We start from the raw sequence: 22898 nt of genomic DNA, 5'->3' as shown, positions 1-22898 counted from the left end.
TTTAACCATTATCTAGGGTGAGATGCGACACAATATGCCCGAGTGCGAAAAGAGAAACAGATTGAATAAAACAGCGTTGATGATAGTCTTTTTGTAAGAAAAAGAGCTAAAAATGCGTTGATATTAGCCTTTCCTTTTGTAAGAAACAAAAGTAGATACCCTATGTGAATATTTGTATGTTTACAAAACAGTAATTGATCAAGTTCGTTATATCCATGAATGTACTAGAACTTGAATATGAATATCATGTTTTAAACCTTCTTGTTCTTCTCTTCCTGACTATGTCAACTTCTATAAATCTATAACTAAAACAGAGACAGAATCCAGCCGAGCGGCATCGACTTGCAACTTTCGTTTGTCAAAGAAATCCCAGTAAATATCATGTATAGATAAACATCAGTCAAATATTGAAAGATCCTTAATTATTACATAACCAATCTCTACTGTAATAGTTGGGCGACCTGCGGGTAATAGGAACACCTTCTAATCCATTGGAACATTCTTTCCAAGACTGATTCTAGCCGCTGTAAGCATAAAAAACTAGAAGATTACACTACTATTTCCATGAAGCGGAATTTTAAAAAATTAAAAAAAGGAAAATAAACAAGTGAAGCAAGAGCATTCAGATTTTTCACTGGAGAAAAATGAAACAGTATGAAGACCTGAGACTGTACTTGCATCAATTTTAACACTGTTTGGACAAGCACAAACGTCCTCACGTTAAAAACTATAGAACTTAAATTATCTACCACCAGCAACACATAAGTCCAACCTAAATGGATATATAATTCAGAATTAAATGAACAACGTCAAAAAGAAACCAAAAATCAAAAAGAAAACGGAAATGGGCTATACTTCTAGCACTAGTCCAAGAGATTAATTCCTTCAAGCCATCCAAGAGCCCCTCCAATAGGTAAGACTCGACGAGCACTTATCATAGTGGGTGGGTACAACTAACCATCATAGTCCCCCTCGTAGAACTTGTTTTCTGGATAGAAGACAGCAACAACTTGGTTGCCACCAAATTTTCTTCCATTCAAACTTTGCCTAGCTTTGCTGGCACTGTCGACATCCGCATACTCCAAAAATACCTAAAAGGTACATAAACGATTTAGAAGTTCCACATTCAGAAGTGAAAAACAACATTACCATTGACAAAGAACCAATCCACTTGGACCCTTCTTTCAATTGGCTGAAATTAGTCGTCATATGAGGAAGTAATAACTAGCCACAGTGAAAAGCCACGACAGAAATTACAAGCCATTTTTAGATGGTCAATGCAAAGATAATTAGATCTAGGTTGTATCACTTCTCTTGTAACAAATACAGGATCACTACTAACAACTTATAAACTTTAAATGATCCAGGCTAAGAAATCAGCAGGTATATTTTTACCTTTCCAACCCCTGGTGTGGACTCGCCATTAGGACTTGGACGTGGAATAACAACATTCACCAGAGATCCTGCAGAATATAAGTCAAAGTGGAAGTTGTTAACAAGTATTGCTGCCAAACATTAAGCCATATGCTTTAGCACAACAAGGAGAAAAGATCATCTTATCTAAATACCCACCAAATTTCCCACATTCAGTTCTCATGTCTTCCAAAATATCTTGATAGTCCTCATCGTCATTGAGCTCATCTGCACTAACGACTTCTGTTAAGCTCAGGACCTTTGTGGCTAATGTAGCAGGTTGTAACATGAGTCTCTGCGAAAGAACATACATTAAGGGGTGAGCAGCCAAGTCCTTGTGTAAGAAATCAAATCCTACGGGATGGAGAATTGAACTAGAAAGCACAGAAATGGCTCACCTGCAAAGCTATCTGCTGTTGTGCATGCAACAATACACTCTCTTGCTCGGGTTTAGGTTGTGTTGTACCCTGGTTAGCACGCCTAACAGTAAGGGTTTTATCACCCATCTTAATCCCATTAAGAGCTGCACAAGCAATATCAGTAACAGAGACATCCTGATAGACACAGAAGGCATAGCCTTTTGAGTTCCCAGTTTCTCTATCTTTGACCAAATCAAATCCTCTAAGTGGACCAAAAGACTCTAACAGCTCTCTAATCTGTGCTTCTGTGAAATAGTAGGGCAAACCACCAACAAAAATACGATCAGGGCCTTCCAGCCCTCCAGCAGAACCTGGGCTCAATCCAACAGCTGCCAGGTTGAGGTTTGGGTTTGGTTGGCTAGGACCAAGAGTAGCAGCCAGAGAAGGATTGTAATCACTCGGTCTTCTGACCTTACAGGGTGCGCCCTGGACAAAAAATGTGTGCACGGAGAAGCTCAGAGCAGTCAGTTGAAGGTATCAACATATACTTGATGTTGGATAAAGAATTATCCAGTAACATCTGATAAGCTCCAATAACAATAAATAAATGACTAACAAACAAACAAAAGAGAAAGAAACAGGTTTGAGGATATCAGCTCTTATAACGGGAAGGGGATGAAAGATGTTGCTTCCAAAATTTTCTTGGACTAAACAAGACTCAAGGGATAGAGAATAGTTGCATATCCGTAAAACTATAAGTTTCTACACAAGAGGTCAAAGGTCTATCTTCTTTAAATCATAACTAGTTGATCAGCTATTACACATTCAGGTACCTCAAATATAATGCCATCCAATGCCATGGCATTACTAGCTTCCTCTACTGATCTCATTTCAACAAAAGCAAACTTCTTTTCATAGTTTATATAGACATTGACAACAGCATCCCCTGAAAATTTTCAACAATACTCTGAGCATCTGAAAGGTAAATTTAGTTGTACCAAAGGAGAACAAATTTTAAACTAACCTGGACCAGCTGTGTTTCCTCCAATTGCAGACATAACATGACTAAAGAAGGTCGCAACAGACTGTATGAGAATCAGTGTGTCAAGACAAACAAGAGGTATGTATGGGAGCAATGTCAGAGAAAGGTCATAGAAAATCAGCTTTAACCATGCAGTAAAAAATGGAAAACTACATGCAGATTTTCTCTCTTAACAGATGGTGACTTCAAGGGATATCTTCAAAAAAAAATATCAGCTATTTGACATTAGAAATAATAACAATAGCACATGGAATGAGGCTGGTTCTGTGAGATTTTACTATAAATTATTTCAAATTATTAATTCTTTAAACATAGACTTGAATAGTACTTTGAGCACCATTCAGAAAATCAACACTACCATATTTACATAGAGAGTAATAGTAAAATAAGTGAAATGACCAAGAAAGATTTTCACGGCAGTGACAGTAAGAAAGGTACTACTACTGATGTCATACTATGTCAACAGTAATTCAGATGAAACTAAGTTATACTGATCGAAAAGACGGCGTAACAAATTTTACCTCCACAAAATGTAAGAAGTACTAAACCACATTAAAAATATTGAAGTGATTCTGAAAGATATCAAAATATGAAAAGGAACTGAGTAACTTCCCTAATTTGAGTTGCCAAATTTTAAACAGCCCAAGTCAAGTCACAAGAAATTCCAAATTTGGACCAAAGTGACTCCAACCCCATAATATCTCTCATATTTGAAAGCGAAAAAAGGTGAATAACTCAGACACAACTAAAACTAAAAGAGCAGCCTGGTGCACAAAGTATCTCGTATTCATGCAGGGTCCGGGGAAAGGTCGCACCCTAATGAGGTGTAATGTAGGCAGTCTACCCTAATGCAAGCATTAATGGTTGATTCCACAGCTCGAGCTTACAGGTTAACTACTATGCAATAAATACAGGAGAGAATGTTCATCTAGTTTGTTTCAACAAATAAACAACAACATACCCAGTATTATCCCACACCGTGGAGTCGGGAGAGGGTAGTGTGTACGCAGACCTTACCCCTACCTTGTGAGGATAGAGAGGTTGTTTCCAATAGACCCTCGGCTCAGGAAAGCATAAGCACCACATTAATGAAAATATAGACAAGAAGGGACAGTACCAAAAAGCCATATAAAAGCAGAATAAAAACAACAAGATAGTAAGGTGATCAACAATGAAAGAAAACAACGGTTAGTCATAAAAACCTACTTCTACCAACAAAAAGCGAGACTGCGTGCCAATACTACTATTATGAACACCCTAGACTACCTACTCTACTACCTTAATCCTCGACCTCCAAACCTTCCTATCAAGGGTCATGTCCTCGGTCAGCTGAATCCAGTGTTATAAATAGTGCTTGCCTCAGCGCTAATAGCGTAAGGCGAGGCAGTGTCGCTACTTTCCCTCTGTTGCGTTGCGTTTCAAAATAGCGCTCGCCTCTGTCTGTGTAGCGAGAGGCGACAGTGTCGCGAGAAGCGACTGTAGCCTCGCTTTTTTAAAAAAAGAAAAAGAAAAAGGGAAAAGACTTAACAAAAGGGTCGCGATTAGGGCTTGACAACAGAGCTTCTTCAACTTCGAACAAAACAACAGAGCTTCATCTGAAAAAAGGTCGCGAACTCGCGATTAGGGCTCGCAATTACTGTGCCATCGTCTTCTTCATCGGAAAGCTTGAGGTTTCTGACAAGTGCCATCGTCTTCTTCAACAAGTTTCTGCCATTGAAAGACCAGGTATGCTTCTCTGAGTTTCCTTTCTTTCTTCTTTCTCCTTGTTCTTCTCTTCTTCTTTCTATTTTTTTCCTCTGTTTTTTGTCGAGAAGAACAGAAACAGAGGTCTGTTTTTGTGCTCTATTTTTCGAGCAAAATACAGAGGCTCTTCCCTTCCTCTTTCTTCTTCTCTTAATTTTTTTTTGGCCCTGTTTTGGCAAAATAACATAGGCTCTGTTTCGAGCAAAAATAACAGAGGCAGAGGCAAAGCAGACTGCAGAGGCAGTAGCTCATTCTGTTTTGTTTGCCCTGTTTTTTCAATTATTGACTTATAGTCTTATAAAGTAGAATTAATTGTAACCTTCAGGGGTTGGCCTGGTGGCAATTGACTTGAGCCTTGAGGTTTGCTCCCTTTCAAGGTCTCAAGTTCGAAACCCACTGGGTGCAAACAATTTCTGAGGGCCATCGGACTGGGTAAAACCTGAATTAACCGTGGTGCACTTGCGGGAAACTCCTTGCCGAGGGCCTGTGCACCCCCGGGATTAGTCAGGGCTCAAAGAGACTCGGACACCCGGTGCAAAATAAAAAAAAAGTAGAATTAATTGCATATTAACTTGATAATTTTTTTTTCTATAAAACGACGTTGAAATGGCGTCATCCGATAGTAATAAACGAAATGATATAGCTTGGAATTATACTATACAAGGCTTATCAAGATCCGCAATTAAATGTGTGTTTTGTGAAAAAATATATCATGGTGGAATAACTCGTCACAAACAACATTTGATAGGTGGATTTAAAAATGTAGTACAATCTACTATGACTATCTAGTATCTATTGAGTTTTTAGTTTATATTTTGTATAAATTGTCGCTTCACATCAAAAAGGCGAGCGCTTCGCTGCGCGCCTCTCGCCTCAGTGAAGCGGGTCCTCGTCGCTATTTGTCGCCGCACGCTATCCAAAACACTGGCTGAATCTGCGCCATATCTTGCCTAATCACCTCTTCTTTGGCCTACCTCTACCTCTCCGTAGGCCCTCCAATGTCAACCTCTCACACTTCCTCACCGGGGCATCTGTGCTCCTCCTCCTCACATGACCAAACCACCTAAGCTGCGCTTCCCGCATCTTGTCCTAAATAGGGGCCACACCCACATTGTCGCGAATAACCTCATTTCTGATCCTATCTAATCTGGTGTGTATGTACATCCATCTCAACATCATCATCTCTGCTACCTTCATCTTCTGGACATGAGCGATCTTGACTGACCAACACTCAGCCCCATACAACATTGTTGGTCTGACCACCACTCTGTAAAACTTACCTTTAAGTGTTAGTGTCACCTTCTTATCACACAAAACACCGAAAGCGAGTCTTCATTTCATCCATCCCGCCCCAATACGATGCGTGACATCTTCATCAATCTCCCCATCCCCTGAATAATAGACCCAAGGTACTTAAAACTTCCTCTCCTAGGGATGACCTGCAAGTCCAGCCTCACCTCCCCTTTCCCTCCTTGAGTCTCGCCACTGAACTTACACTCCAAGTATTCTGTCTTGGTCCTGCTCAACTTGAAACCTTTAAACTCCACGGTCTGCCTCCACACCTCTAATTGCGCATTCACACCATCTCGCGTCTCGTCAATCAATGCACCACGGCACCTCCCCCTAGATGTGGCGCGTCAGTACGTCCATCGCCAGAGCAAACAAAAAGGGCTGAGTGCCGACCCCTGATGCAACCCCGTCATAACCGAAAAACGGTCCAAGTCCTCACCCACCGTCCTCACTTGGGTCTTTGCTCCATCATACATGTCCTTAATCAACCTAACGTAGGCAACAGGTACACCTCTAGCCTCCAAACATCTCCAAAAAATCTCCCTCGAAACTTTATCGTAAGCCTTTTCTAAGTCGATAAACACCATATGCAAGTCATTCTTTCTCTCCATATACTGCTCCATCAATCTCCTAACAAAATGGATGGCTTCTGTAGTCGAACGCCCGGCATAAACCCGAACTGGTTCTCGGAAATAGACACACTCCTCCTCACCCTTAGCACTACCACTCTCCCCTAGACTTTCATAGTATGGCTAAGCAGCTTGATACCCCGATAGTTATTGCAACTTTGGATATCACCCTTATTCTTGTATACAGGAACCATCGTGCTCCACCTCAACTCTTCGGGCATCTTCTTCGTTCTAAAAATAACATTAAATAACCTAGTGAGCCACTCCAAGCCTGCCTTTCCCGCACTCTTCCAAAACTCCACCGGGATTTCATCCGGCCCGGTCGCTTTGCCCCTGCTCATCTTACGCATAACTTCCTCAACTTCATCAACTCTAATCCGCCTACAATACCCAAAGTCACAGCGACTCCCGGAGAGTTCCAAATCACCCAGTACAATGCTCTTGTCCCTCTCCTCGTTCAAGAGACTATGTAAGTAGGTCTGCCATCTCCAACGGATAAGCCCCTCATCCAACAAAACTCTACCTTCTTCGTCCTTGATGCACTTCACTTGGTCCAAGTCACGCGCCTTCCTTTCTCGCGCCCTGGCTAACCTGAACAACCTTTTATCCCCACCTCGGCCCTCGAGTTCCTCATACAAACGACTAAAAGCTGCAGTCTTGGCCGTCGTAACTGCTAGCTTTGCCTCTTTCTTAGCCAACTTATAATACTCCCTATTCGCCCTCTTCTCCTCCTCGTCTACATTTTCTACTAGCTTTAGATACGTTGCTTTCTTGGTTCACTTTTCCTTGCACCTCTCCATTCCACCACCAGTCTCCCTTGTGACCACTAGAGTAAACCCTTTGAGACCCCTAATACCTCTCTCGCGGCTTCCCTAATGCACTGCACAGTCGTGGTCCACATAGCGCTTGCATCCCCACTACTACTCCAAGCCTCCATAGTCAACAGCTTGACCCCCAACTCCTGCGCTTTATCTTCCGTCAAGGCTCCCCACTTGATCATATGTTGGTTATACATCGCCCTCTTCCTCCTCTTCCTCGGGATCTCGAGATCCATTACCAGGAGCCTATGAAGGGTCGAGACGTTCTCACTCGGGATGACCTTGCAATCCGTGCAAAGACCTCTATCAGACTTCCTACAGAGTAAATAATCAATCTGAGTCTCGGCCACCGAACTCCGGAAAGTGACCAAGTGCTCCCTTTTCTTCGGGAAACTCAAGTTTGCTATCACCAAATCAAATGCTCTAGCAAAGTCCAGCAGAGACGTTCCTCCTCTGTTTCTATCTCCAAAACCAAAGCCACCATGCACCAATGTGGCCGTTGAAATCTCCTCCTATGAAAAGCTTCTCGGTAAGCAGGATACCACGCACCATCTCAACCAAATCCTCCCAGAAACGCCTCTTGGCTTCCTCATCCAAGCCTGCTTGGGGTGCGTACAAATTGATTATGTTCAAAGTAAAGCCTCCAACAACTAGCTTCATAGTCATTAGCATGTCATTCACCCTCCTAACCTCCACCACTAGTTCACGGAGGTCCTTATCAACCAAGATACCTACCCCGTTCCTGCCCCCTCCCCCCCCCCTCCCAGAATACCATAGTTTGAACCTGTCTACATCCTGCGCCTTATCTCCTACCCACCTAGTCTCCCGTACACGAGCTATATTTGGAGACCAACTATAGCTTAATAGTCTCATGTAATGTTTCAACAAATAAACATTACATGGAAATGTCAAAAAGACCAACTACTTCATGAGATTGGTGAGGGTGATTTAATACCTGTTCATTTGCATGAGCCGGAAGTCCACCAACATAAACTCGCCGAGCATGCCTGGTAGCCTGATAACAGAACAATTAGGAAATACTTTAGGTTAAAAAAGAGGAACTCATAAGCACCGTGAGCTTGAAAAGGAAATTACTAACACATTACGAACCTGCTGTGTCATTGCCTGGATCGGCATAACAGGAAGAGCTCCAAACTACCACAACCAACAGGGAACAAATAAATGAGAATCTTGATAAAAACATTGAATCCACACAACTGAAAAGGGAGTGCTGACAGTACCTGGCCCGATGCTAAAGGAAACATGTTAGGAAACATTCCAGGAATTGGTGGGTTGGTCCCAGGAACTTGACCTGCAGAGGTAACCAAGCTACAGTTGAAAATGACATCATGACATATACTTTAAACGATACAAGAGTGAGTATTTACATTTCCCTTTTAAAATGATTTTGAAAGAATAAATGAATTCTGTACTAAGAAATCTAAGTAAAACAATATAAGGAGTAGAAATTTTACAGTGTATTCAGAAAATATTTGTAACTACCAAACAGGCAATTCCTGGATGAAGATGAACAAGACCTGTATCGGTTCTTCCTTGTACATAAAAGCTACAGAAGTCGGCTCACACCCATTGTCAGCACATGGGGCAAGTAGCCCAACATTGCCTTCTTAGAACATAAGACAAGACATACAAAACAAACAAACAAACACCAAACACAACAAGAAACCAAAAACCCTCAGTTTCGGAATTACTATACCAAGTAAACAATAAATAAAAACAAAACAGCCAATCTACTCCATGACTCAATACCAATATAGGTGGAAGTTAAAGAACCAAAAAGCTTACCAAAACGTAACCATGTATTTTGATATGAACTTCCACACTATGTCAAAGAAAAATGTGGCAGTTATCAACATAATATCAGCTGTAACCTTAATGATGAAACAAGTACCTGCAGCAGCCGTAATGCCAGGTAACATTGCAGAGGTAGGAGGTGCCATATCAAAACCACTGATCCTTTTGCTGAAAAAATACAACATTAATAATAGCAATGAAGTGACAAAAACCTGACTGCCAACAAAACATTTAATGATCCACATAACATTGGCCACCCAATTAGCTCTGGGGACATGTACAAAAATAAATTTAAAAAAAAAACAGTATAGCACAAGGCAAAACTTGCCAGTTCATTAACAGGGTCAATAGAGGAACAAGGAAAAAGTACGATTATGATTTTCTTGTGTTTCCGTAGATAAACACCACAAGATCCCACCATTATAATGTGGACATGACAGGGCAAGAACAAGAGGGAGTACTTGGCTCCAAGCACGGAAAGGAGAAAGAACTACTGCAACTTCGCAAGTATCATCCCAATATCTCAAGTTATAACCCTTCAACCCCAGATTAATACAATAAATTTGACCAGTTGTGTTCTATTAAAGTTTCAGAAATAGCAGTGTGTATTACAAGACACTTAGCAGTTCCAAATACATTCTAAAGGTAGTTTTGTGTACAATATATCGAAAGTATGTCATTTGACCTAAAATAAAGGTCAAGAGATCAATCGATGCAGGCTGTGAGAGTAAGAATCTAACTTTTTTACAAAGCTATCGAACAGGTGATTTCTCTGTTGAACAAGCCCGGTTGATATATGCTATCACCATGAAATACTGTAATATGAATATGCTAGTCCTTCAAAGAATTACAAATCCTCAGTGTGATTTATGACACTACTATCCAACCTTCCAAGAAACAAAAATATTCTTGAGAGGGAAGCAAATCGTGGATGCAGCTTTAATAGCTAATGTTGTCTAGATACTAGGCTAAGAGAGAGATACCAGGTATAATGTGCAACCTTGATATTCAGAAAGCATACGATCATGTGAACTGGGAATTCTTGCTGAAGGTCCTTAAAGATTTAGGTTTTGACAGGGAGTGGCTGAATTGGATTTGGCATTGTATCAGCACGGTCAGGTTCTCTGTACTTATAAATGGATCGCCAGGGTTTCTTCGCTTCCCGACGAGGCCTTAGATAAGGAGATCCAATTTCTCCTTTCTTATTCTTGTTGGTAATGGAAGGACTTAGTAATATGATCAATGAAATGCATACAGGATCAGGGCCTCTCTATTTCACTTCTTCTCTATGCTGATAATTCCCTTATTTTTTGTGAGCCAGAGGTGAATCAATTGGGATATTTGAGATTCTATGTGTGTTTGAAGGGGTTTCAGGACTTCATGTCAACTGGAACAAGAGCAGAATAATTCCAGTGAACACAGTTCAAGATTTGCAGAGTGTTGTTGCAGTTTTAGGGTGCCGAACAGAGTTTCTTCCTACAAGTTACCTGGGATTGCCTCTGCCAGCAAAATCAAATCTGAATTTATCTGGCAAGGAGTCGCGGATAGATGTGAAAAAAGATTGGCTAACTTGAAGAGACAATACCTTTCTTTGGGGGTATATTAATTAACAGCATATTGGATTCAATTCCAGCATATACTCTGTCCTTATTTCTCATGTCATCCAAAGTGGAGAAGAAAATAGACAAGCTAAGAAGGGAATCTTTATGGCAAGGCAATAAAGAAAACAAAGGGACTAATCTTGTCAAATGGAGCACTGTCACTGCAACAAAGGAACAAGGAGTTTTGGGCATAAAGAACTTAAGGATACAAAACAGAAGCCTTTTAATGAAGTGGCTTTGGAGATTTAGTGCAGAAGCCGACACCTTGTGGAGGAGAGCAATAGCAGAGAAATTTGGTTTTCTGAATGTATGTTGCACCAAGAGAGGTCTCTCTTCACAAGGAATTAGTATCTGGATGAACATAGGGTCCTTATGGCCTGTTTTCTCACAGCATATTGATTTCAAGATAGGTAATGGAAGGAAGATTTCCTTTTGGCAAGAAAATGGTTGGGGCATCTACCTCTCAGAGAACTTTTCCCAGTAATATACTGGTTGATACTTGACAAAGAATTCACAGTAGCACAATATTGGGAAGACAATAGCTGGAATATAAAATTCAGAAGATACATAAACGATTGGGAACTAAATGAGGTTGCCAAATTCTTCAGTATGCTACCTACTTCTGTAAGCTTAATCAGTAATGAAGACTGTTTGATATGGAGAGGCCACAACAAAGGGGTTTATGCTGTCAAGAGATGTTACAACATATTCGTGAAAGAAGTAAATCAGTTTCTTATTGGTCCCTGGAAACAAATCCGGAAATCAAAAGCTCCTACGAAAGTTAGTTGTTTTGAATGGTAATTGGCTAAGAAGGCTTGTTTAACTCAGGACAATTTACAAAGAAGGGGATTCCAAATAGTTAACAGATGCTATATGTGTAAAGAAGAGGCAGAAACTATCAATCATCTATTCTTACACTGCAGAGCTGCCACACAGTTGTGGCAATTATTTTTTAACATTTGGGGAATTAAATGGGTGATGCCAAGTACTACTGCTGAGTTACTGTCATGCTGGAGTAGAAAGGGACTGTCAAAGCAAATGAAGAAGGACTGAAATACAATACCAGCAGCTATATGGTGGTGCACATTGACAGAGAGGAATAGGAGATGCTTTGAAGGACAGGAAAATTCACTCTTGAAGATCAAATCAGACTGCCTTTTGTTGATATCTTTTTGGTGTAAACAGGATTGGATAGATGGTAGTGAAACCCTGCTAGAATTCGTAGACCTTTTGTATTGACACACATGGTTTTCTTTTTCTTTTTTTGTTATTTTCTGGGATGTAACCATGGTACTCTCTTAGTGCTGGTTTTTTTATATCTATAATACCTTATCATTTCTCAAAAAAATAGCAAAATCCCCCTATGGCATTTTAGTGCACTTCTATTTAAAGATTGGATAATTGTCATTTCGTTCCAGCCTGACAGATCAAAGAGTCCAATATAAGTTTGACAAAATTTCCAGTAAATTAGTATTTATATAAGGTAGAGCCAACTATAAACAGAAGATCAAATAGCAAAAACCAGTCTTAAATGAATATTAGGATTTAAAAAGAGAGAATATAACATGGAAATGCTCCAGTGAGAAGACATATGAGCAAGCTAACCTCTTGGATCGAGAACGCGATCGAGACCTTGATCTGTGCACAGATCTACCCCTTGAGCGAGACCTGTGTCTATGCCGACTCTCTCTATCTTTGTCATGTTCTCTTTGCCTTTAAGCACAGTCATATGAATATATTACAAACTCAAAATGAAGCATGTTTCCACTACCACTCAACAACGATTTGAAAATTTAAAGATCATAAAACATGATCCTCAAGTCTAAATCTAACTCATAACAGTAACATAAAGCCAAATTAAAATCGCATAAACAATATAAATACTTAACATTGGAAAGTGCTATAGCTCTTACTGGTCATAATCTCGAGTTCGGTGACGATCATCATCATCTCTATCTCTGGTCCTCTCCTTCTCCCTTCTGTCGCTCCGATCCCTATGGCGGTCTCTGTGATGACGATCACGGTCCTTCTCCCTCTCTCTATCCCTGTCCCTACCCCTGTCCCTGTCTCTGCCTCTATCCCTATCCATGTCCAGGTCCTTATCACGCCCTCTCACCCTATCCTTTTCCCTGCTTCTTGATGAATCCCTATCTTTTTCATTCTCACGAGAACTATGCTGGAAGAGGCACACAAATAAATAAATAAATAAATAAAATAAGCAAGTGAAGGGACCTAGAAAACTAGACATACACATACAAAACTAAGGATGGCAAAGGAATTATATTGTTTTTTTTTATAAGGTAAATTGTATTAATCAAAAGGGAGAGAACTCCCGTATACACAAAGTATACCAAAAACGTAGAGAATTTACATCAGAACATGATTCTCTACAAAAGACGCCCAATCTTCTATACAAGTAGGGGATAAATGAGTGCACCAAAAAGCGATAAAAGATAAAAGACTATTCTTAAGATGTGAAAAAGGAGACTCAATCTTCTCAAAAGCTCTCCTATTACTCTCCCCCCATACTATCCACATGAGAGCTAACGGGGCGAACTTACACGCCTTTTGCTTTCTTCTTCTATGGAAACCGGCCCAGCTATATAACATTTCCTTTACAGTGCTTGGTATCACCCATTGAACACCAAAAAGATTCAGGATTGCCTTTCACAAAGCAGAGGACACAGGGCAATGCAATAAAAGGTGATCAACTTCTTCCCCTGAGCTTTTACACATGTAGCACCAACTAACAAGTGTAATTCCTCTCTTTCGGAGATTTTCAGCAGTCAAGATCACTCCCCTCGCCGCTAGCCATGCAAAAAAGCACACCTTCGTGGGCGCCCTAGGAATCCAGATCGAGTATGGAAATGTGGTCTCCTCTCTCACCAACATACTCTGGTAAAAGGACTTTACGGTGAACAAACCATCGCCACGCAAGCCCCATCTCCAAGAGTCGAAGGATGGTTGGGGCCTGTCTTGCCCATATAGCAGTGCCAACAAATCTTGGAGCTCCGCAATCTCCCAATTTTGCATGTTCCTTCTGAATGAGAGGTCCCATACCACCCCCTTCATGCTCCTTACGAATCTGTTGGATCATCAGTTCCTTCTGGTTTGAAACTCTGAAGACGTGGGGAAGGAGACCTTCAGAGTATCCTCTCCACACCACCTATGATTCCAAAAGCTGATTCTCCTTCCATCTCCCACCCTGTAAGTGATGTTGCCACTGAATGTTTCCCAATTCTTCATGATGCTCCTCCACATGCCACACCCGAAAGGTGTTGTGATTGCCTTGGTCCTCCAACCCCATCCCGTGGAATCGTACTTTTCTACTATGACCTCCCTCCATAGAGCATGCTCTTCTACCCCGAATCTCCACAACCACTTTCCCATTAAAGATCTGTTAAATACCCTAAGATCTTTCACTCCAAGTCCACCCCACTTCTTTGGGGAAGTGATTGTCTGCCAATTCACTAGATGAAACTTTCTAGTTCCATCCGCCGCATCCCAAAGAAAGTTACTTTGAAGTCGCTCCAGTTTTTCTGTGATGCTCACCGGTGCTTGCAACAGGGATAAGTAATAGGTGGGCATATTCGATAAAGTGTTTTTGATAAGCACCTCCTTACCTCCTTTTGACAAATACCGTTTCTGCCAACCTGCTAATCTTTTTTCAACTCGCTCGATCACTGGATTCCAAACCGTAGTATCCTTATATGAAGCGCCCAATGGGAGGCCCAGGTAAGTAGTGGGAAGGGAGCCCACCTTGCATCTGAGAACATAAGACAAGGCATCAATATTAGCAACCTCACTTACCGGGAAAATCTCACTTGCCGATGTTTATTTTGAGTCTTGATACTAACTGAAACCACTGCAGGACCTGCTTCAGGTAGGTCAACTGATCCATATCGGCATCACAGAAAACCAGTGTGTCATCCGCAAAAAGCAAATGTGAGACTCTTCGGGCACTGAGCACCCCAATCGGAGCTGAGAATCCTCTCAAGAAGCCTCCGCCCGCCGCACGATCCATCATTTTGCTCAGAGCATCCATCACTAGAATGAATAACATGGGGGATAGGGGGTCACCTTGCCTGAGACCCCTGGAGCTGCCAAAGAAACCACACGGGCTACTATTAACCAGGACAAAGAATCTGACTGAGGAAATGCAGAACTTGATCCATCCCCTTCATCTTGCCCCAAACTCCATCCGCATCATAATGAAATCCAGGAACTCCCAATTGACATGGTCGAAAGCCTTCTCAAGGTCCAACTTGCATAGTAAGCCGGGTTCTCTATTTTTCCTTCTGGAGTCTACAAGTTCATTTGCCACCAAAGCAGCATCCAGGATCTACCTACCTTCCACAAACGCATTCTGGGAGGACGAAACAGTCATATCAAGAACCTTGTTAAGTCTGTTGGAAAGCACTTTAGAAATAATCTTGTAAATGCTCCCCACGAGACTAATAGGTATGTAGTCTCTGATACAAGATGCACCTTCTTTCTTAGGCACAATAGTAATAAAGGAAGCATTGATACTTTTCTCGAAAACACCATTCACATGGAAGTATTCAATGGCTTCCATCAACTCCCCCTTGATGGTGTCCCAAAAGAGCTGAAAGAAAGCCAAGAAAAAACCATCAGGCCCGGAGGCCTTATCACCAGCACAACTCGACACAGCCTCGTGCACCTCCTCCTCCTCGAAAATCTTTTCTAGCCACTCATTGTCTCCCTCCCCTATATGGTTGAACTTTATTCCCCCAAAGTCGGCCTCCAACTAACTTCTTCTTTATATAAGTTCTCATAAAACCCTGATATCGCCCCTTTTACCTCCTCATCTCCCTCAATCCTCACCCCATCCAAAACTAAGGATTCTATGAAGTTTCTCCTTCGATTTGCGACCGCCACCCTATGAAAAAACTTGGTATTCGAATCCCCTTCCTTTAACCAGAGCACCCTCGATTTTTGCCGCCAACTAGTCTCCTGAGCTATTGCTAACTCGACTATTTCCCTCTTAACCTCCCCCAATCTCGCTTTCTCATATTCATCTAACTTCACCGCCCATTCCCCTCTTTCTAAATCCCTCAATTCATGCATAAGCTCCCTCATTTTAACTTTTACCCTCCCAAAAACCTCCTTATTCTACCTAATAATATCTCCCTTGAGCAATTTGAGTTTCTTCGAAAGAAGGAATGAAGATGTCCCTGATACCCCGTAGCTTGTCCACCATTTTTTCACCTTGTCACTGAATCCTGGCACTTTCAACCACATGTTTTGAATCGGAAGGGAGTACGCACCCCCTCCCTCTGCATCCATCTAGCAAAATAGGCAAATGATCTGAAGTCAACCTAGGTAAAGGAATCTGCAGCACATTCGGCACCAGCTCATCCCATGAGGGAGATGTCAAGAATCTATCAAGTCTAGACCTTGAGTTGGAATCCTCCGCCCTGGCCCAAGTAAACCTTTCCCCTGACAGAGGAAGGTCTTTGAGAAAGTGATCATTGATGAAGTCAGAAAATTCCTTCATGGCCCTCGAAATCACACTACACCCTAATCTCTCCTCCGGGAATCTAATAGTGTTAAAGTCTCCCCCTAGAACCCATGGAATGTCCCATTCCCTCATAATATTGGCCAGTTCCTCCCAGAAAGACACCTTGGACCCTTCCCCTACCGGCCCGTACACTCCCCCAAATCCCCACTTCACCCTACTCACTATATCTTTGACGAGAGCTGCCAAAGAAAAAACTCCCTTCCTAATCTCCTTTACCTCCAAGTTTCTATCATTCCACATAAGTAGAATGCCCCCGGCACTTCACGCTGCTGGGACCCAGTCATATTTCACCCAACTACCTCCCCAGGCACTTCTCACGATCGCATCCGACTAAACTTCCATTTTGGTCTCTTGAAAACAAACTAGGTTGGCACCCCACTCCTTAACTCCCACTTTGATGATGGCCCTTTTGTTTGGGTCATTCATCCCCCTCACATTCCATGAAAGGATCTTAACTTCCATAAGCGACAATAGCCCTCATTTCCCCACCCTCCTAGCCGAGGTCCCTTTCTCTCTGTCACACACTCGCCCCCTTCTCTGATACACCACTACATCCCCCAAGTTATTTTGCTTAACACCTTTACCCAACTCCCTCATTGCACCATCGTAAAGAGATTGTTGCTCAATCTCCCTCAACAGTTCTACCACCCTATCTTCCTTCCCTTCAACAGAAACACCTAAAAACTTCCCAAAGTTTAATAGTTTATCGTTCATCCAGAAAGACACATCCCCTCCTCCAAGCCGTGACGAAATTGGGCAGGCGTCTTCTATATGTACCATTTCCTTGCTACTACCAGAGGAATACATGACCATAGCAGTGTTTAGAAAAGCGATCGCTTCGTCGCTTTAAGCGCGAAGCGACGCGACGCGACTCAGTGTCGCTTCTAGCTGCCTGAGGCGACTCGACCTAGGGAAGCGCACGCTTCAACGGAGGAAGCGACGAAGCGACGAAGCGAGCAAAGCGACGAAGCGATCGCTTCTGTTAAAAAAGCGACACTGAGTCTGTTTTTTTAAAAAGATGGCCCTTTTTTAAAAAGAGGGCCCTTTTTTAAAAGAAAAAAACTTTGGGTCTGTTTTTTTTATACAAAACAGACCCTAAATTGACAAAAATTGGTCATTTCTTCTTCTCTCTTCTACGATCAAGGTCGACCAAAGCCTAGGGTTCTTCATCAACATTTCTGACCAGTCCAGGTAATTTTCTTCTTCTCCTTTCTTCTTCTCTTTTTTTTCTTTCTTCTTTCTTTCTTCTTTCTTTCTTCTTCTTGGTCCCGTCAGAATCTGTTTTTTTTTCTTTCTTTTTCCTTCTTTCTTCCTTCTTCTTCTTCGTTTATCTCTGAGACTCTGACAGTCCAGTACTCCAGTTTGCACTGTTCAGACTTCACTGACTTCTTCTTCCCTTTATCTCTAACCTATTTTGTTTTTTTCCCCCTTTTATTCTTCTTATTTATTACTTTTAATATGTATTTTAGTATATGTTATATTTTTCAGTTTATTTGATTTTTTAATGTATACTTCAGCATATAAAATTAATTATTATTTATATATGTTATATTTTTCAGTTTATTTGATTTTTTAATGTATATTTCAGCATATAAAATTAATTATTATTTATATATGTTATATTTTTCAGTTTATTTGATTAATTTTATATGTATTTCATTTTAGAAAATTAATTATTATATATATATGTTATATTTTAGTTTATTTGATTTTTTAATGTATATTTCAGTATATAAAGTTAATTATTATTTATATATGTTATATTTTTCAGTTTATTTGATTAATTTTATATGTATTTCACTTTAGAAAATTAATTATTATATATATATATATATGTTATATTTTAGTTTATTTGATTTTTTTAATGTATATTTCAGTATATAAAATTAATTATTATTTATATATGTTATATTTTTCAGTTTATTTGATTTTCTTAATGTATTTTTCAGTATATAAAATTAATTATTATATATATGTTATGTTTTCAGTTTATTTGATTAATTTTATATGTATTTCATTTTAGAAAATTATATATGTTATATTTTAGTTTATTTGATTTTTTTAATGTGTATTTCGGTTTATAAAATTAATTATTATATATATTATATGTATTTTCAGTTTATTTGATTATGTATTTTCTTATATCTTAATAGGGATTTCAAAATGTCTCAAAGATCGAAAGATAAAGACCCGGCTTGGCGATATGGCGATAGAGTTAATGAGAAGAATACAAATATTGTATGCAAGTTTTGTAACAAGATTACAACGGGTGGAATTTATCGCTTTAAATTCCATCTTATTGGTGGCGATAGAAACGTCACAAGTTGTCCGAAATGTCCACCGGAGGTGAGGGATGAAATAAAGAATTTTGTTGAGAAGAAGAAGGAGCAGAACCATCAGTCGGATAGCATGGAGGAAGAGAGAATGGAACCTTTGGCGGCATATTAACTGAAAGTATTGATCCGACACTAACATCAATTGGGGCATGCTCAACAATCTCCCCAGAAGAAGAAGAAACTACAAGTGTGACCTTAGCACAACTAAGCCCAGGAGCAGGTGAGGGGTTGATGGAACTGGGTCCATCAGAGGCGGGGGGGCGTGGATTAATAGCACCATCCTTAGCCGGTTCTGCCCCTGCAGCAACGACCATCGTAGAGGGGCACAAGTCACCAGAGCTCGGTGAAGGAGTGCCATTGTGTGGAGCACCATGGCCAGAGGAAGGAGGAACGACTGTTCCCATATGCTTAGGAGCCTTATCATGCGCAGCTTGAAATAATCTGGACCCCTTAGGATCAATTCTAATGGAATTGGGGAAAGTTGATGGGCCCATGTGAGGAGGCCCAGGCCTATGTTTGCTGAAAACTTGCCCGGCCCTATGATAAGTAGAAGAGGATCGGCCCATGCTACCTTTCCAGCCCGTATCACTAACCCATTCACGTCTTCTCCTCCTGTTAAAATTTTGTCTTCCTCCCCCAATTTCAAACCTCCTGTCTCTTCTCGATCTAATGTCTGATTCCGGCTTAATCCAGTGATCCGGTGAGCCCTCCCCTCAGAGACTGATTTCCCTTCCCCTCCTTTCTATTTGACCTTCCCTTTTCTTCCCCGCCACTATCACAGGCATAAAGATAGGGCGAAATTCAGGGCTCAACCAAACCCTATAACTCAAGTAGCCATCGTCCACCACAGTAGAGACAGGGATTCTACCCCCTTTCCTCACCACAATCCTCACTCGCGAGAGATCGTGTAAACTGCAAGTGACATCAATAAAAACCCCACAGATTTCCCATATCTTCTTGAATAGGTCAAGACACCAAAGATGCACCGGGAGGCCCACCATGTTGACCACCAATGTTTCGCCAGTGAAGCGAGGGTCAAGACACCCATCATGCTCCACCCATCTGTCCAGATTTAAGAAGTTCCCATCGAACCACTTGTTTCCTCTGACAAGAATTTCTGAAGCTTGAGATTTGTCAACAAAACGAAAGAGATATTGAGTGTCCCCCAGTTGCGATATTTTCAGCCCGTCCTTGACGTTCCATGCCTCTGCTGCCCAGTTCCTAAAAGTCTCCGGAGAACCAACCCATTTGGAGAAAGACCCAATGAGACTAGATTCCAAGAAACCCTTGCGCCTGAGAGTGTGCTCCTCGGACAGCGAGAAGTGCGGCTCCTACCCTACATCGAGCTTTCGATGACATCTTCCCCCAAGTTCTAGAGCTGGCCAAGAAACAGCTTTGATAAAAGACATGTTTTTCAGTTTTCTAGATTCTAGAGAGAAGAAAGAGCTTCTCTCTGTACAATCCATCATATTCTAAATGCGGTTGTCCCAAAAAAGATGGCCGGAAAAAGCCTCAATAGTTGGAATAACAGTAATCACAGTGGGTGAAAACAGTATATAGAAAGGGAGGAAGGTTTTCTCATACTGAACAAAGGAAACAATCGTTAGAATCTGTGATTTAATGGCCGAAAAAAGAAAAAGTCGTCGGAATTTGGTGAAACTGACACGAGAAGGATCGGAAAAGCCTCGAGAAGAGGCTGTCTGAAGAAAAAAAATTGAAAAGACGCCGGAAAAAGCCACACGCGCCAGCGCGTGGCTGAGATGTCGCCGGAAAAACAAGCGAGTTGGCGGCGCGTGAGGGCTCGGTTACCGGAGAACTTTACTGGGATTTGGAAGCGGGAAGCTTGGCTCTTGATGGGTGTGGTGGAATCTTAGGAAGAAGAAGAGAGGGAAGAGTCTCGGCCATAGAATGCTCTGTTGCACTATTGCTTTCTAGGTCAAAGCTTACTCCCAAGAACCATGATAATTATATTGTTGGTCAAATCATAATACACGAGAAGGATCGGAAAAGCCTCGAGAAGAGGCTGTCTGAAGAAAAAAAATTGAAAAGACGCCGGAAAAAGCCACACGCGCCAGCGCGTGGCTGAGATGTCGCCGGAAAAACAAGCGAGTTAGCGGCGCGTGAGGGCTCGGTTACCAGAGAACTTTACTGGGATTTGGACTCGGGAAGCTTGGCTCTTGATGGGTGTGGTGGAATCTTAGGAAGAAGAAGAGAGGGAAGAGTCTCGGCCATAGAATGCTCTGTTGCACTGTTGCTTTCTAGGTCAAAGCTTACTCCCAAGAACCATGATAATTATATTGTTGGTCAAATCATAATAGTTAAGATTGAAACTAAACATATGAAAGAAGGCAAAAGACTAGAGAACCCAAAACTAATACTAAGAAAAGTAGCCTGATTAAGACCCGGTCAATTCATTGGAAAATGTTCAAAACCCCAAAGACATTCCTTTTGGGTGCTTTAGTTTTCACATATCGGAACTGCATATGCAGATAGAGTCCACCAATCTGCTTGTACAATAATGGTTTTTACACATAAATCATTTCTTCTTAATACATGAAACATACTCGGGGTCACCCAGAGAACTCCATCCCTGCAGGGATGGAGCGACAAGTTGTTCTGAGAATTCAAGAGATCCGTGACACGAGCTGTTCATCACTATGACAGGTGTCGAGAGGAAGTGCAAGTATGCAGCTGTTGCGCTCTCTCTCTCTCTCCTTCTTTTTTTGTAAGAGAGGGGCTTACCCAGAATATTCATGAATCACATCCCATCAAGCAGATAGCAGCTTCAATATACCAGCCTAGAATACTTAAATCCTTACTATTAGAACAATCCACACAGTAAAAGGAGCAATACTCATAAATGACCTCTAAGATAAATCATTATGAAACACATAAACAAAATCAATGCACCATTCTAACGTAACACCTTTCTCTGCCAATAAAAGCCGCAAAATCAGACTTTTCAGATGCAGCCTCTTCTTTTTTTCCTTCTTTTTTTTTTTGGAGGGGGGTACCAGCTTGCCTCAACTAATCTACCATCAACCTGCTATCTTCCACAGGCACAAGTATAGGAAAACTTGCCCTCGCCCAGCTTGCCTCGACTAATATACCAGGCAACCGGCAGTTTCAAGGTTATTTCCTCAACCACTTCATCTCTTTTTGATGAGAGTGGTATGGGCTAGCATGCGTGCACCTCCACTATTTCACCGGGTACCTTCTACCTCCCACCAGCTGCAGGTACTGGGCAACTTGCCAAGTCTTATGCACATGAGAAGAAATTTTTTGTCTACACAGATTTGAACACGAGACCTCATGGTTCTTACCCTACTTTATTGACCAATAAGCCACACCCTTGGGTGCTCAACTACTTTATCTCTTAAATAGCTCGAATTGAAGAAGAAGAAGAAGAAGAAAAAAAAGCGAAAACACACATGCTAGGTATGAATTTATGATATGAAAAAGAGGATCATCAAAGAGAGAGAGAAGTTAGTAGTACCTGAGACTTGGAGTCGCTGTAATCGTCCGGGGTAGGACCATGGCTGCTTCTGGATTTGGGAGGCAGAGAAGAGCCGCCGGCGTAATTGTCTATGTCTTCTCCATTGCCTTCATAGTCCGGCATCTCTTGACTGGAATTCTTAGTCCAGCTTTGTGTAATCTTCTTCTAGTCAATTGAACTTTTGCTTCTCTTCTTCGCCTTCCGATCTTCTACCTCAGAAGGAGCTGAGTTCAGTTCTCCTGACTCGTGAGGGAACAGAAAATTAGGGCTCATAAACGGTTGCACCGATCTTTTCAATTTTAAGTGAGTGCAGAGAGGGTGAGTGAGACGTTTGGTAAAAAGGATACAACCGTAAACTTATCGCTTCACTCCCCAATACCTTTAATAGCTTGTTTGGATTGTTAAGGGTAGTTTCGTAATGTTTGATATTATGTTATATTATTTGATGAATGTATTGTTTGTTGTGTCTCGTGATATTACCCATTAACAAAATAAAGAATAAACTTATAATATTATTAAAAAAAATAGGATACAGAGTAAAATTATTATATAAAAAAAGATAAATGATAAAATATAATTATTTAATAATAAGGAAGAGCAAGATGACAGAAAAAAGTAAGTTATTGATGCCACCACACGAAATATGTTGTTTCATAAAGTGACATTTTTCGTCTTTACATAACGATAGATTTAACAATACGATACAATAAAATCTAAATAACAATCAAAATAAATATTTTATTTAAAGTAACAATACGATACAATACAATAGATAACAATCATCCAAATAAGCTTTAAGTCTCCTATCCGTACC

The 22898-nt window shown here is 41.0% G+C and overlaps 1 protein-coding gene across 1 annotated transcript; it reads right to left on the bottom strand.

The window, feature by feature from the left end:
• Positions 1-340: 340 nt before the first annotated feature.
• Positions 341-22437, bottom strand: LOC107790528 (splicing factor U2af large subunit B). The gene is made up of 14 exons (XM_016612461.2): positions 22085-22437; positions 12624-12886; positions 12316-12423; positions 9207-9277; positions 8536-8606; positions 8405-8449; positions 8250-8309; positions 2797-2857; positions 2606-2718; positions 1812-2258; positions 1573-1708; positions 1396-1463; positions 959-1091; positions 341-524 (listed from the first exon to the last, which is right to left on the bottom strand). Exons 1-14 carry the CDS (start codon positions 22205-22207, stop codon positions 484-486), a joined length of 1740 nt encoding a protein of 579 aa, XP_016467947.2. The 5' UTR covers positions 22208-22437; the 3' UTR covers positions 341-483.
• Between the last annotated feature and the right edge of the window lie 461 nt (positions 22438-22898).

The sequence above is a fragment of the Nicotiana tabacum genome, chromosome 17 (assembly GCF_000715075.1).
Source record: "Nicotiana tabacum cultivar K326 chromosome 17, ASM71507v2, whole genome shotgun sequence".
Taxonomy (NCBI): Eukaryota; Viridiplantae; Streptophyta; class Magnoliopsida; order Solanales; family Solanaceae; genus Nicotiana; species Nicotiana tabacum.
Note: the sequence above shows the minus strand (reverse complement) of the source record. Positions and strands in the feature narration are given on the sequence as shown.